This window comes from Apodemus sylvaticus, chromosome 2, assembly GCF_947179515.1.
Source record: "Apodemus sylvaticus chromosome 2, mApoSyl1.1, whole genome shotgun sequence".
In the NCBI taxonomy this organism is placed as follows: Eukaryota; Metazoa; Chordata; class Mammalia; order Rodentia; family Muridae; genus Apodemus; species Apodemus sylvaticus.
This window is the reverse complement of record NC_067473.1, coordinates 100281423-100297828: the sequence shown is the minus strand read 5'-3', so window position 1 is coordinate 100297828 and position 16406 is coordinate 100281423. Positions and strand designations below refer to the sequence as shown.

The following is a 16406-nucleotide window of genomic DNA, read 5'->3' as shown; positions in this document are numbered from 1 at the left end:
CTCTACTCAAAGGATAAACAAGATGAGAAAGAAATTAGGGAAATGATACCCTTCACAATAGTCCCAAGTAATATTTCATTCATAGGTGTGACCCTGATGAAGCAAGTGAAGGGTCTATATGACAAGAGTTTTAAGCCTCTGAAGAAAGAAATTAAAGAAAGTCTCAGAAGATAGAAAGATATCCCATGTTCATGGACTGGCAGGATCAATATAGTAAAAACGACCATCTTGCCGAAAGCAATCTACAGATTCAATGCAATTCCCATCAAAATTCCAAATCAATTCTTCATAGATCTAGAAAGAGCAATTCTCAAATTCATCTGGAATAACAAAAAGCTCAGGATAGCAAAAACTATTCTCCACAACAAAGATATTCTGGGGGAATCACCATCCCTGATCTCAAGCTCTACTACAGAGCGATAGTGATAAAAACTGTTTGGTATTGGTATGCAGACAGGCAGGAAGATCAATGGAATAGGATTGAAGACCCAGAAAAGAACCCACACATGTACGGTCACTTGGTATTTAACAAAGGAGCTAAAAACATCCAGTAGAAAAAAGACAGCATTTTTAACAAATGGTGCTGGATCAACTAGAGGTCTGCATGCAGAAAAATGCAAATCTATCCATTCTTATCTCCTTGTACAAAGCTCAAGTCCAAGTGGATCAAAGATCTACACATAAAATCAGACACACTGAAGCTTATAGAGGAGAAATTGGGGACAAATCTTGAACACATGGGCACAGGGGAAAATTTTCTGAACAGAACACCAATGGCTTATACTCTAAGAATAAGAATGGACAAATGGGACCTCATAAAATTGCAAAGCTTCTGTAAGGAAAAGGACATAGTCAATAGGACAAAATGGCAACCAACAAATTGGGAAAATATATTTACTAACCCTACATCAGACAGAGGGCTAATATCCAATGTATACAAAGAACTCAAGAAGTTAGTCTCCAGAGAATCAAATAACCCTATTAAAATGGGGTACAGAGCTAAACAGGGAATTTTCAACTGAGGAAACTCAAATGTCTCTAAAGCACCTAAAGAAATGCTCAGCATCCTTAGTTATCAGGGAAATGCAAATCAAAACAACACTGAGATTCTACCTCACACCAGTCAGACTGGCTAAGATGAAAAACTCAGGGGACAGCAGATGCTGGAGAGGATGTGGGGAAAGAGGAACACTTCTCCATTGTTGGTGGGATTGCAAGCTGGTAAAACCACTATGGAAATCAGTTTGGCGATTCCTCAGAAAATTAGACATAGTACTACCTGTCGGCCCAGCTATACCACCCCTGGGCATATACCCAGAAGGTGCTCCTACATGTAATAAGGACATATGCTCCACTATTTCATAGCTGCCTTTTTTATAATAGCCAGAAGCTAGAAAGAACCCAGATGTCCCTCAACAGAGGAATGGATACAGAAACTGTGGTATATATATACAATGGAGTACTATTCAGCTATTAAAAACAATGAATTCATGAAATTCTAAGGCAAATGGATGGAACTAGAAAGTGTCATCCTGAGCGAGGTAACCCAGTCACAAAAGAACACACATGGTATGCACTCACTAATAAGTGGATGCTAGTCCAAAAGCTCAAAATAAACAATTTACAATTCACCTAGCACAGGAAGCTCAAGAAGAAGGAAGACTTATGTGAGGGTGCTATGGTTCCTCTGAGAAAGGGAACATAATACAGGAGCAACAAGGGAGGCAATGTGTGGAGCAGAGTCTGAAGTAAAGACCACCCAATGACTGCCCTACCTGGGGATTCATCCTATAAACAGCCACCAAACTCTGACACTACGACAAGAAACATGTACCAAAAGGAACATGCCATGGCTGTCTCCAGAGGGGCCCTACCAGAGCCTTGCAAATACAGAGGCAGAAACTATCAGCCAACTACTGGACTGGGCTTGGGGTCCCCAACGGAGGATCTGAAGGGTGGTCTGGAGGAGCTGAAGGGGTTTATAGCCCCATGGGAAGAGAAATGACTTCGGACACCCAGACACCCCAAGTCTCCCAGTGACTGAACCATCAACCAAGAGGTACACATGGTTCCAGCCAAAAATGGGGAAGAGGAATGTCTTGTTGGGCATCAATGGGAGGAGTGGTCTTTGGTCAGGTAAAAGCTCAATAGAGGCCAAAACAAAGGGAAGCAGACGGTGGGGGTGCTGGGGGGTTAAGGGGGCAGGTGGGAATGTGTTGGGTAGAGGGGCATATACCTGGAGGCAGGGGGTGGGAGGAGCGGTAGGGAATCTTTGGGGAGGGGGGTTTTGGGAGGGGGAAATTGGGAAAGGTTTTTACCATTGACAATGTAAATGAAGAAGATACACAATAAAAAAAAATAGAAAAGAAAACCTACCCAGATCTATCTCTCATGGATCAAATAGGCTCCATCCAGTTAAGTATATCTGCCCAAAAATCCCACTTACTACCTACTCCAAAGGGTGGGTGGGATTCCTCTGCGTTTCAATTATACATCTTAAGAAAATTTTTTCTTTCTCTCAAATGCACTTAATTTTATTCCCTACCTATACTAATGTGTTTCAACATCTTGTTAAATCCAGGTGCTTATTAAATCCAGGCTAGTTTCAGAGAAGCGACCTTCAATTGCTCCAATCTCCTCTCAGACACAGACAGCTTCTACTGGACCTATTCTTCTCACCTATCCTCCAATGGCGCCACAGACTCTGGACAGCAAGGAAGCAGCCAGTTCTCTTGAGACTGTACAAACCTCCCCCCTACCCATTTCTCTAGGTTCCCCAGAGACACATTGCTCCCAACAGCAGCATGAAGCAGATATTACAACAACTCCATTCCTGCTTCACCGTCACTCTTTTTAATTTTTTCTTTTTTAATTAAACTGAAGCTGGGGAATGTTAGTATTCTGTCTAAGCTCTACCACACAGATACCTGGCAAGAGTCAGGTAGACCTGGCCTAGTATAAAAAGGGCTGCTCCAGTCCCTCCTCTCTCTCTTACCTCTCTTACCACTGTTACATCTCTTCTCTTACTCTTACACTCTCTCTTGCCCCCTCTCCCCATGCCATGAATAAACTATTCTATACTAAAAAAAAGACCATTCTTAGGCCATGGTGATATGATAGGGTGCAAGGAATTATTTCAATATTTCTGTATCAGTTGAGGCTTGTTTTGTGGTCAATTATATGGTCAATTTTGGGGAAGGTACCACAAGGTGCTGAGAAGAAGGTATATTCTTTTGCTTTAGGATGAAATGTTCTATAAATATCTTTTAGACCCATTTGTTTAATAATTTCTGTTAGTTTCACCATGTCTCTGTTTAGTTTCTGTTTCTGTGATTTTTCCATTGCCGAGAGTGAGGAGTTGAAGTCTCCCACTATTATTGTATGGGGTGCGATGTGTGCTTTGAGCTTTAGTAAAATTTCTTTTATGAATGTGGGTGGGTACCCTTGGTTTTGGAGCATAGATGTTCAGAATTGAGAGTTCATCTTGGTAGAAGATGACTTCTCAATTTTTTTCTTTTGACCAGTATGAAGTGTCCTTCCTTATCTTTTTTGACAACTTTTGGTTAAAAGTAGATTTTATCTGCTATAATAATGGCTAGTTCAGCTTGTTTCTTGGGACCATTTTCTTGGAAAATTGCTTTTCAAACTTTTACTCTGAAGTAGTGACTGTCTTTGTCACTGACGTGGGTTTCTTGTATGCAGCAAATTGTTGTGTCCTGTTTATGTATCCAGCTTGTTAGTCTATGTATTTTGAGTGGGGGAACTGAGTCCATTGATGTTAGGAGATACTAAGGAAAAATGATTGTTACTTCCTGGTATTTTTGTTATTAGAGATGGAATTATGTTTGTGTGGCTATCTTCTTTTGGGTATGTTGAAGCATTACCTTCATGATTTTTCTAAGGTGTAGTTTCCCTCCTTGTTTTGGTATTTTCCACCTATTATCCTTTGTAGAGTTGGGTTTGTGGAAAGATAGTATGTAAATTTGGGTTTGTCATGAATATCCTGTTGCCAGGAGCCATTCTCACAGACTTCAAAACCTCCTCCTTTCAGCCATTTCAAGCCTGCTTTTAGAAGGAAAAATACTAGCTTTCAAGATTAGCCAAGTATCCAGGTGGTCAGTACATACAGAGCTCACCTGAATGGGCTAGAACATGCTACTATGTCTCTCTCTCACCTGTGGTTAGGTTACCATAGTAACTCCTTTCCACTTTACCTCCTTGTGATCAATTTATTGTGTCAATTTCCTGCAGCAATAGCCAGCTTTTCCCTGAGATTCTGAGAGACAATTCTGAGAAACTGTTCCAGAGAAACAATGCTTGCCCCCTGAGATTGTTCCCCCAAAACAATGTCTTTCCCCCTTTACCCCTCCCTATACCTTGCTTGCTTCCCTGTATATTGCCGAGTGTAAAAAAATAAAATTTGACAGCTTGATCAGAATACTGTCTTGCTGTTCGTCTCTTGCGTCTCTTGTCCCCATCCTCTCTTAGGTGGTCCAGGGACCCAGTTGACTGTCCTGCACTTCAGGACATCCTGTTTTCTCTGTCTATGGTTATTGAGAGTTTTGCTGGGGCTGAGAAGAAATTAGGGAAATTACACCCTTCACAATAGCCACAAACAATATAAAGTACCTTGGTGTGACTCTGACCAAACATGTGAAAGATCTGTATGGGAAGAATTTCAAGTCTCTGAAGAAGGAAATGGAAGAGAACCTCAGAAAATGGAAAAATGTGTCATGCTCATGGATTGGCAGGATTGATATAGTTAAAATGGCCATCTTGCCAAAAGCAATATACAGATTCAATGCAATCCCCATCAAAATCCCAACTCAGATCTTCATTGAGTTAGAAAGAGAAATTCTCAAATTCATCTGGAATAACAAAAAACCCAGGATAGCTAAAACTATTCTCAACAACAAAAGAAATTCTGGGGGAATCAGTATCCCTGACTTCAAGCAATAATACAGAGCAATAGTGTTAAAAACTGCATGGTATTGGTACAGTGACAGGCAGGCGGATCAATGGAATAGGATCGAAGATCCAGAAATGAACCCACACACCTATGGTCACTTGATCTTTGACAAAGGGGCTGAAAACATCCAGTGGAAAAAAGATAGCCTTTTCAACAAATGGTGCTAGTTCAACTGGAGGTCAGCATGCAGAAGAATGAGAATTGATCCATCCTTATCACCTTGTACTAAGCTCAACTCCAAATGGGTCAAGGAACTCCACATAAAGCCAGACACACTGAAGCTAATAGAAAAGTACCTTGGGAAGACCCTTGAGGACATTGGTACAGGGGGAATGTTCCTGAACAGAACACCAATAGCTTATACTCTAAGATCAAGAACTGACAAATGGGACCTCATAAAATTCCAAAGTTTCTGTAAGGCAAAGGACACCATCAAAAGGACAAATCGGCAACCAACAAATTGGGAAAAGATCTTCACCAACCATTCATCTGACAGAGGGCTAATATCCAATATAAACAAAGAACTTAAGAAGTTAGACCCCAGAAAACCAAATAATCCTATTAAAAATAGGGTACAGAGCTAAACAAAGAATTTTCACCTGAAGAACTTCTGATGGCTGAGAAGCATCTTAAAAAATGTTCAACATCATTAGTCATTAGGGAAATGCAAATCAAAACAACCCTGAGATTTCACCTTATACCAGTAAGAATGACTAAGATTAAAAACTCAGGAGCCTGGAGGTGTTGGCATGGATGTGAAGAAAGAGGAACACTCCTCCATTGCTGGTGGGGTTGCAAATTGTTACAACCACTCTGGAAATCAGTCTGGCGGTTCTGCAGAAAACTGGGCACATCACTTCCAGAGGACCCTGCTATACCACTCCTGGGCATATACCCAGAGGATTCCACAGCATGCGTTAAGGATACATGCCCCACTATGTTTATAGCAGCTCTATTTATAATAGCTAGAAGCTGAAAAGAACCCAGGTGTCCTTCAAAGGAGGAATGGATACAAAAAAATGTGGTATATATACACAATGGAGTACTATTCAGCCATTAGAAACCATGAATTCGTGAAATTCTTAAACAAATGGATGAAGCTGGAGAACATCATACTAAGTGAGGTAACCCAGTCTCAAAAGATCAATCATCGTATGCACTCACTGATAAGTGGATATTAGCCTAGAAACTTGGAATACCCAAGACATAATCCACATATCAAATGATGTCTAAGATGAATGGAGGAGTAGTCCCTGTTTCTGGAAAGTCTCAGTGCAGCAGTATAGGGCAATACCAGAACAGGGAAGTGGGAAGGGGTGGATGGGGGAACAAGGGGAGGGAAGAGGGCTTATGGGACTTTCAGGGAGTAGGTAGCCAGAAAAGGGGAAATCGTTTGAAATGTAAATAAAAAATATATCAAATAAAATAAAAAAGAGAGAGTTTTGCTGGATATAGTAGCCTGGGTTGGCATTTATGGTCTCTTAGGGTCTGTATGACATCTGCCCAGGATCTTCTAGCTTTCATAGTTTCTGGTGAGAAGTCTGGTGTAATTCTGGTAGGTCTGCCTTTATATGTTACTTGACCTTTTCCCCTTACTGCTTTTTGTACAGAGCCATATTGGGGTGTTATACCACATGGTAGGAACTCACATTGGCCAAAGACAAGGGCAGGAATCTGACATTAGGGCATAATAGGGAAGTAGGTTACAGCAGGAATTTTTATTCTAGGGTGGAGTGCTCAGAGTGAACTTGACATTGGTCAAGGTGAACTTCTAACCTTTGTTGAGCAGGGAATCCCGTGCTAGTCAGGATCCTGCTTCACCTGGGGTGGAATGCTCAGAGTGAAGGTGAAGTTCATTGTTCCTCCAGATCTACAAATTCCTTAATTAAGCAGGTGACCTGCCCAGATGCCTGAGCAGTGGAGCCAATGCCCAGTGAACAGCCAGACCACTTCCCTGTAACTCACCCCCAGAGGCTGGGAGGAGGGGCTTGCCCAAACTATTAAATGGTCTGATCTCCATTAAGGTTTTGGCCTTGATCGTTAAACTATTGTCCTGGCCCTCATTCTTTTTGCCGCCTCCCCATCAATCCTTCAGCTTCTCTTCCAGGACCTGTTTGACTGTACCTGCTGGCAGCAACTGCTTTTAATATTCTTTCTTTGTTTGGTGCATTTGGTGTTTTGATTGTTATGTGACAGAAGGAAGTTCTGTTTTGGTCCAGTCTATTTGGAGTTTGTAGGCTTCTTGTATGTTCATGGGCATTTCTTTCTTTAGCTTAGGGAAGTTTTCTTCTATAATTTTGTTGAAAATATCTACTGGTCCTTTAGGTTGGGAATCTTTGCTCTTCTATTTAGGTTTGGGTTTCTCACTGTGTCCTGAATTTCTTGTATGATTTAGGTCATAAGCTTTTTGCATTTTGCATTTTTTGACTGTTGTGTCCATCTCTTCTATGGTATCTTCTACACCTGAGATCTATCTCTTCTATTCTGTTGGTGTTATTTCCATCTGTAATTCCTGACCTTTTTCCTAGATTTTCCATTTCCACGTATGTCTCCATTTATGTTTTCCTTATTGTTTCTACTTCCACTTTTAGGTCTTAGATCACTTTATTTAACTCCTTCACCAGTTTACCTGTGTTTTCCTGTATTTATTTCAGTGAGTTATTGATACCCTCCTTAAAGGACTCGATTATCGTCATGAGATAGGATTTAAGGTCAGCTTCCTGATTTTTAGGTGTGTTGTATTCAGGGCTTGCTGTGGTGGGAGAACTGGGTTAGAAGTCATTTATATTGACTTCTGTTGTTTGTGGTTTTGAGTTTGCCTTTTGCCATCTGGACATCCCTGGTGATTGTTGGTCTGGGTGATTTTCTTGGCCTTTTTCTCTTACTGCCTTTAATATTCTTTCTTTGTTTAGTACATTTGGTGTTTTGATTATTATGTGACAGGAAGTATTTCTGTTCTGGTCCAGTCTGTTTGGAGTTCTGTAGGCTTCTTGTATATTCATGGGCATCTCTCTCTTTAGGTTAGGGAAGTTTTCTTCCATAATTTTATTGAAGATATTTGCTGGCCCTTTAAGTTGTAAATCTTCACTCTCATCTATGCCTATAATCCTTAGGTTTGGTCTTCTCATTGTGTCCTGGATTTCCTGGATATTTTGGGTTACAAGCTTTTTGCATTTTGCATTTTCTTTAACTGTTGAGTCCATGGTTTCTATGGTATCTTCAGCATCTGAGATTCTTTCTTCTATCTCTTGTATTCTGTTGTTGATATTTGCATCTCTGTCCCCTGATTTCTTCCCACGGCTTTCTATCTCCAAAGTTGTCTCCCTTTGAGTTTTCTTAGTTGTTTCTACTTCTGATTTTAGATCCTGGATGGTTTTGCTTAGTTCCTTCACTTGCTTGTTTGTGCTTTCCTGTAATTCTTTAAGAGATTTTTGTGTTTCCTCTTTCATGACCTCAGCCTGTTGACCAAAGTTCTCCTGTATTTCTTTAAGTGTTTTTTGCGTTTCCTCCTTATTGACTTTTGTATTCTCCTGGATTTCTTTCAGTGATTTTTGTGTTTCCCTTGCAAGGGCTTCTAACTTTTGATCCATTTTCTCTTGAATTTCTTTAAGTATGTCCTTCATGTGTTCCTGTACCAGCACCATGACCAGTGATTTTAAATCCAAATCTTGTTTTACTGGTGTGATGGGGTATCCAGGACATGCTGGTAGAGGAGAATTGGGTTCAGATATTGCCATATTGCCTTGATTTCTGTTAGTGACATTCCTGCGTTTGCCTTTTGCCATCTAGTTCTCACTGGTGTTAGTTGGTCTTGTCAATGCTGGACTCACCAGTGCAAGCTGCCCCTTCCCAGGTGGCCTCTGGTGCACAGCTTACCTCCTGCACTGCATGGAGACAGGGTGCTGTTGCCCAGGCTGTTCAGATCCCAAAGCAGGCACCTGAAGGCTCCTGCTGGGGCCTGCTGGATTCACTGGAGCACACTGACTTCTCCCCACTGGCCGCCCGGAAGCCCCTCTTGCCTCTTGCAGGACCTGGAGATGTGGTGTTACCGCCCAGGGTGATCTGGATCCGGAAGCGGAGAGTTCTGAGGGCTCCTGCCAGAGGCCTCAGGACTCAAACCCAAGCTCCGTGCCACAGGATCAAGCTGTGCTGTGAGCTCCCAGACTGCCTGTGGGTGCACACCAGGTCTCCCGCACCTCCTGGAGACCGAGCGCTGTGGCCCATGCTGATCCGGAAGCAGTGCAGTGGATTCTTTAGGATAGATCAAGATCTTGTATTTTCACCAGAGAAGACCAGCCAAGAGTCTGCCCTAGGAGAAAGGACCAGGCAGCTGAAGGGGTGGAAGAGGAGTCATATTTGGGAGAGCAGGGGTTTTGGTGACTTATAGGTCCTGAATCAACCGGGCTCACAGCAGCAGCTCTGGGACTCTGGAGGTAGGGGCAGGGGTTCTTACCCACTGCTCTGAGTGAAGCATCTTCTCTAGGATGGATCAGGATATGGTGTCTTCAATGGATCAGGCCCTTAATCTTTCTACTATATAAACTTGATAATATTTATCTTGCTCTTCCATGAAAGAAGTGTTACAACCCCATTGAAGATTTTCTTAGGAAATGACCTCTTTGATTAAGATGTCTCTTTTCCCTTCAGAAAAGAACTGGTAAGGGTCACAGGATACAAGAAGGTCATCAGCATAAGATTTAGCAGCCTGGAAATTACTTGTTTTCCTGAACTTATGTTTGTCTGACATAGGACTACCATCATTTTGTAGCTTATATTGATTGCCAGGGTGAGATCTTGGAAAACTTCAGTATATTGGTCAGGTTTAACTGAAATTATGTAAAGTAAGATTAATTTGATTTAAGTTTTTCCAGGAAAGGGGATTTTTATTTTGGAGATTGAAAATTCACTTGACATTTTCCTTAAGAGGAAAGTAAAGTAGTACAGGTGATGAGTTATTAAAGGAGGTGAGTCTCAGAGTGAACCTGGAGATAGTGGGCAGGATGACTTAGAGAAAGCAAACAAAGGATCCCAATTATCCTTCCTTCAGAGAGACATTGATCACCACAGATGAAGTATTGGAGGAGTCTAGAAGGGTAGATTCCATGTAACAGTGTCTGTCTACAGAGATTCCACTCTCCCAGGAAAGCAAAACATATAGGGAATCTCAGATCATTTTCCAGTCTCACGGCTGGATAGTTCTAGTTGGATGGTAGTATTATAATTAATACTTCTCTTAAGTGGCCATTTTCTCTGTTTTCCAACCTATAGGCACAGCAAGCCATAGTACAGGAAAAAAAGCACTTCTCCCTTAGGGATGCATATCCAAGGAGTACTAGTGTCTCAGTGCTTTAGAGAAGTCCAAGTTGATGAGGGCTCAGTGACTGTCTGCAAAGAGAAGGTATTCGTTAAGCCTTCTCTTCCCCATTAAGCCTTCTCTTCCCCTGAATCCCATGTCTGGAAAGTTTCCTGATGACACTCTGTCTCAAACAAGGAATTTAGGGACCCACACCTACTCTTGTCCTTTGTCCTCCATGTGTAATACATGTCATATTCACTCACATATTCTATACATCATACAGAAAAAATGAAGAAAGAAAGCAAGAAAAGAAAAAAGCAGCAAGACCTTGAACACAAATACAGAAGCTGTTAAAATGAAGAATATTGGACCAAGACAAAAGGAAAAAAAATCAATAAATCTGATACCAAAACTTAATTTGGGTATGGGCACAGAGATAGAGACATTGGAAACAAAGGAGAAAATAACTACAGCACAGACTATGCTTCTAAGTAACTATAGCAGGCTGTTTGTGAGGGCAAGCAAATAAAAGCAATTGGAGAATAAGGACACTAGGGTGGGAATGTAAGCCTGTATCTTAAAGATTAATTGACAAGCTTAAGTACTCAATGCTCTTTTTAACTTAAATGATGGACAACCATGCTCTCATTAAGTCTTCCATTGTTTTAGGGGAAAAGGGGTTACTAAATGTAAAGGAGTACCTCAACAAATAGTCGATTAGAGGTGAATAAATGGATTAGCAGTTCAGAGCACTTCTTGTTCTTGCAGAGTATGCCAATTTGCTTTCCATCACTCACATCAACTAGCTTAAAACCTCCTGTATCAGATGTACCAACAAACTGGGAAAAGATCTTCACCAACCCTATATCTGACAGAGGGCTAATATCCAATATATACAAAGAACTCAAGAAGTTAGACCCCAGAGAACCAAATAACCCTATAAAAAATTGGGTACAGAGCTAAACAAAGACTTTTCACCTGAAGAAATTCAGATGGCTGAGAAGCACCTTAAGAAATGTTTAACATCATTAGTCATTAGGGAAATGCAAATCAAAACAACTCTGAGATTTCACTTTATACCAGTTAGAACGGCTAAGGTTAAAAACTCAGGAGATAGGAGGTGTTGGTGAGGATGTGGAGAAAGAGGAACACTCCTCCACTGCTGGAGGGATTGTAAGATGGTACAACCACTCTGGAAATCAGTCTGGCAGTTCCTCAGAAAACTGGGCATGACACTTCTGGAGGACCCTGCTATACCACTCCTGGGCATATACCCAGAGGACTCCTAAGCGTGCAATAAGGACACATGCTTCACTATGTTCATAGCAGTCTTATTTATAATAGCCAGAAACTGGAAAGAACCCAGATGCCCCTCAATAGAAGAATGGATACAGAAAATGTGGTATATTTATACAATGGAATACTACTCAGCAATGAAAACCAAGAATTCATGAAATTCTTAGGCAAATGGTTGGAACTGGAAAATATCATCCTAAGTGAGGTAACCCAATCACCAAAGAATACACATGGAATGCAGCCACTGATAAGCGGCTATTAATTAGCCCAGAAGCTCTGAATACTCAAGACACAATTAGCATATCAAATGATTCCCAAGAAGAAGCAAGGAGAAAGCCCTGGTCCTGGAAAGGCTTGATCCAGCATTGTAGGGGAGTACCAGGACAGAGAAATGGGAGGGGGTGATTGGAGAATGGGTGGAGAGAAGAGGGCTTATGGGACTTATGGGAAGGGGGGAACCGGGAAAGAAGAAAGCATTTGGAATGTAAACAAAGAATATAGAAAAACAAAACCCCCCAAAAAACCTTCTGTATCTCCAGCTCCCTGGGATCTGATGCCCCCTTCTGACTGCTATGAGCACTCACACTTGTTCCCCTTCCCCATGTTCAGATTTTCAAATGAACATAAATGTTAAAGGTAAAGAAATAGTACCCCAGGCTGGCATGATTGTTCATCCTGTACCAGGAAGCATGTTCATAGAAAACTGATGACATGAGTTTGAATCCCAGACTAGACTTGATGGAAAGAAAGAACTAACTTCTGCAGGTTGTCCTTGCACACACACACACACACACACACACACACACACTGCAGTAAATGTCTTTGGTTAACAATCTTTTTAAGTGACATAATTTGCATTTATCATCCTTTTCTATTTTCAGAATAATAAATAAGAGACAGTAAATTTTCAATGACTAGAAAGTCAAAGGTGGATTCTGAGGGTGGAGGGAATAGGCAGAGATGTGGGCAGGGAGTGAGGGGAGAAGAGAAAATTATCCAAACATAAATGTATTAATAACAATTTAAATGATAAATAATAACTAAGATAATCATATTTTTGTTGGGAAATAATTAAATTACAAAGCATGAAGGATGGGATACACATTCATTTTTTGTTTATAAAATGTGTTTTATTATTTGAGATATTTTTCCAAACAAGCCTAGAGCTCTGTGTTGAGATGACAAAGAGTAAGAACTGAGAGACTGAGCCTCAGTGAGCTGCAACCCCAGGAGGTTTTTGTTCAGCCCTGGAGCACTGTGGGCGGATCCTCCATATCTTGCTGACAGTAATAGGTTGCAACATCATCAGCCTCCACAGGATTGATGGTGAGGGTGAAATCTGTCCCAGACCCACTGCCACTGAACCTGTCAGGGACCCCAGATGCTAGGTTGGATGCCTCATAGATGAGAAGTTTGGGTGGCTGTCTTGGTTTCTGTTGGTACCAGTGCATCAAACCTATGCCATAATTATCTACACTCTGGCTGGCCTTGCAGGAGATGGTTGCCCTATGCCCTAGAGACACAACCAAAGAAGCTGGAGACTGGGTCAGCACAATGTCACCAGTGTAGCCTGGAATGATAAACATACAGATTATTGTTCTATTTGTATGAACACCTTCCCAGCAGAGGACCTTTTCATTTAAAAATTTCAAGAATACTGTGCCCATCACTGTAAGAAACCAGGAAATCACAGGGAATCAGGAAAGTTAAAACTAATTACAAATGCATTAATATAATGGTCAAGAACCCAGAGGCATGGAGCCTCATGATGGCCACAGAGGCCGCTCCCAACACTCCGTTGCATCCTCACCTGGAACCCAGAGCAGCAGCATCCATAGCAGGAGTGTGTCTGTCTCCATCTCTGAGCTGGAAGAGAGGATGCTTCTTAGGCTCCTGGCAGCTGCCTTTAAAGGAGCCTGGGCTGTTGGATAATGACTCCATATGCAAATCAGCTCACCAGAGTGTGTGCTGCTGTTCACAGGGCACCTGCCCCTGTTTCACCCACAGGGAGTTGGTGTCAAGCAGGAAATTTACTAGAGCATCACATGTGTATTAATGGAGACTTATAAATACATCTTTTGAGTCAGGATTTTCGCTTATTCTTGGTTGTCCTGAAACTCACTCTGTAGACCACATCCTTCTGTCTCTGCCTCCAGAGTGCTCAGATTGAAGGTGTGTACCACTCACACCCAGGTTTCTTTTTGCACTCTACTCTATTAAATAAGTGCCCTCTAGCCTTTTGTGGTGTTAGGTGGGGGTGTAAAATTGTGGATGCATTATGTAGAGAATGTAAATTATTTCAAGAACAACTTGATTCCTCAAAATTGTACATATCCAATGAAAGCATTATCTGAGAGTAAATAGAGAAATTATTCAATGAAAAAAAAGTAACCTAATTTTTGGCATATTACCTTATTGTTTCAGATCCATGTTTTAGATACGTGTGTATGATGTATATTTGCATGTCTGTACATTTGTTTATGTTTGAAGTCATCCTCTCTTGCCATGGTATGTGGATGGAGATCAGAAAACAAGTTTGAGTGTAGATCTGAGACAAGATCTGTTGTTCACCCCTACTCGTGAAATGCTTTTTAGGCCAGGCTCTTGTGGGAATTCTCTTGTTTCTGTTTCTCATCTTGCCACAATATCACTCTAAATATGGCTGCACTCTAAATCCTTGATGCTGCTATATCTACATTTTTTGGGTACCAAGGATGTGAGCCAGGTCCTCACAACTACAGAGACAAGCCCTTTGTCCATAGAGAGACCCTGCCAGTCCATTGTCTTCAAATAAAACCAGTAAGAGGAAGTTCTTTTTATAGAACAGAAATAATACTGCAGGATATGCAGTAGTTCAAAAATGAAGAAAAGAAGCCTGTAACAGAAATGTGTCCAGATACATCTTTTGGTGGTTTTTAAAATTATCCAAGATTATTAAAAGACCAATATCTTATATTTAGTCATGGTGATAAATGCTAATCAACAAAACTGTTGGTTCTTTCCCAGAGAAATTGTAAGATAGACAGATAGATGGATAAATAGTTATATAGGTAGAGAAGTAAGTATTTGGTCATATACTCAGTCTGCTGCCCCTTTCTAGGTTTAACTAGTCAGCAGGATGGATTTCCTAGTAAGATTTTAAGGTGGGATGTGACAGTAGTATTTTAATTTAATAAGAAAATAAAGTTATAAGAAGACTTATGATAAGAAGGAACAGTAAGATGCATTGAAATGTGGAGAGTAGGAAGAAAGGGGGAAGAGGGAGGCAGGAAGGAAGAAGAGGAAGAGAAGAACCAGGGAAGGGAGGAAGAGGAAAGAAGAAAGAATGAGAAAGAAAGAAAGAAAGAAAGAAAGAAGGAAAGAGGGAAGATGAAGGAAAGATGGATAATTCCCTCTTATAGTTTTTTTCAAAGTTCAACAGTTGTCCTTTAATGAACAGTTTTGGCAAAAGGGTCTTTTTCAATTAAACAAGAACACAAAATGAAGAAAATCCCTCTTCTTTGTATTTGTTTATTGTAGTGGTGAGGGTCAGGAGTGGGGGGTGGAGAGTAGGGTGAGGGCCTTGCACATGCTAGGTGGGTGCAGTAAGGCTAAGCTGCTTCCATAGCCCTGTGGGTGCTTACCATAGCTATGTTTCACGTAATATACATTTCAGAGTTTAGGAATCAACCAAGTGACTCATTTTGCCTTGAATAACTTATTAACTTACTCCTGGATATAGTCTCTTGATCTCTGATTCTGTATCTTATGGTATTTTTGATTTTTTAAAAGTTTTTCTAGGAAAAAGTTAAAAAACTTTTTAACTTTATTTTTTTAAACATTCTTTTTTTATTGATATATTTTTTATTTACATTTCAAATGATTTCCCCTTTTCTGCGTCCCCACTCCCTGCAAGTCCCATAACTTTATTAAATTAATCCATCATTCCTTTCTTATATGTAAATATACTGTAGCTGTCTTCAGACACCAGAAAAGGGCATCAGATCTCTTTATGGATGGTTGTGAGCCACCATGTGGGCACTGGGATTTGAACTTTGGAAGAACAGTCAGTGCTCTTACCTGCTAAGCCATCTCTCCAGCCTCCCCCACCCCCTCCTGCCCATCATTCCTTTAACAGTAGCCAGGAATAAGTGCTCAATTTTGAAAAGCACTGACAATACCTGACTGTTACAATACCTTCAGGATCTCCTCTATAAAGAATATTAAGAATGAGTATAAGAAAACTAACTGTCCTGGCCTTGGTGGGCTGAGTATATCTGAACTGTTCACAAATTCAACTGGGGATACAACGTGCTTTAAAGGAGAGTGGCCCCCAAGAATGGAGGTATCAACTTTAATGTTCTCTCTTTCTTTAGTACCATGAAGAGATCAGTGACCATAGAAGTAGGGGGAGGGAGGAAAGGGTAGGTGCTATCTGGGAGTGGGGCAGGGAGGAACTGGGAAAGGGGATAAATATTTATTGAAATGTCAATAAAGAATATATCCAATAAAAAAAGGCAAATACGATAAAACCTTATGCACAGGTTCAGGAAGTGCTGCTGGGTGGTTGGGTCAGATCCAAGCTTATTGTGAGTAACCACACAAAGCAGTTCTACTGACTTCTATTGTGATTCATTTCCAAAGGCACAGAACATAACTTGGGCACATCTTTGAGGGTTTCGTTCTCCAGAGCCTGCCAAGGCATGATTAAGCCAAATGCTGTCTACAATTTTCCTGGTTAGTGCTTTCTACACACTCACCTGGTTAGTGTTCCACCCGCTGCTCCACTGGCTGTTCTCAAATTGCTCTGTCTAACTCTATGAAGAATTGAGTTGGAATTTTGATGGGGATTGCATTGAATCTGTA

The 16406-nt window shown here is 41.0% G+C and overlaps 1 long non-coding RNA gene and 1 gene segment (V, D, J or C); one reads left to right on the top strand and one right to left on the bottom strand.

The window, feature by feature from the left end:
• The window catches only part of LOC127677136 (Ig kappa chain V-III region MOPC 321-like), a 198845-nt gene that overhangs the window by 47402 nt on the left and 135037 nt on the right, over nt 1–16406 (bottom strand). Inside the window, 1 exon segment of the V gene segment in view lies at nt 12825–12949. Within this exon segment, the coding sequence occupies nt 12825–12949 (125 nt within the window).
• The window catches only part of LOC127677183 (uncharacterized), a 110315-nt gene continuing 106653 nt past the window's right edge, over nt 12745–16406 (top strand). For both annotated transcript variants that reach the window (XR_007976506.1, XR_007976505.1), the window contains exon 1: nt 12745–12794. This is a non-coding gene — a long non-coding RNA (uncharacterized LOC127677183). The remainder of the gene's footprint in view (nt 12795–16406) is intronic.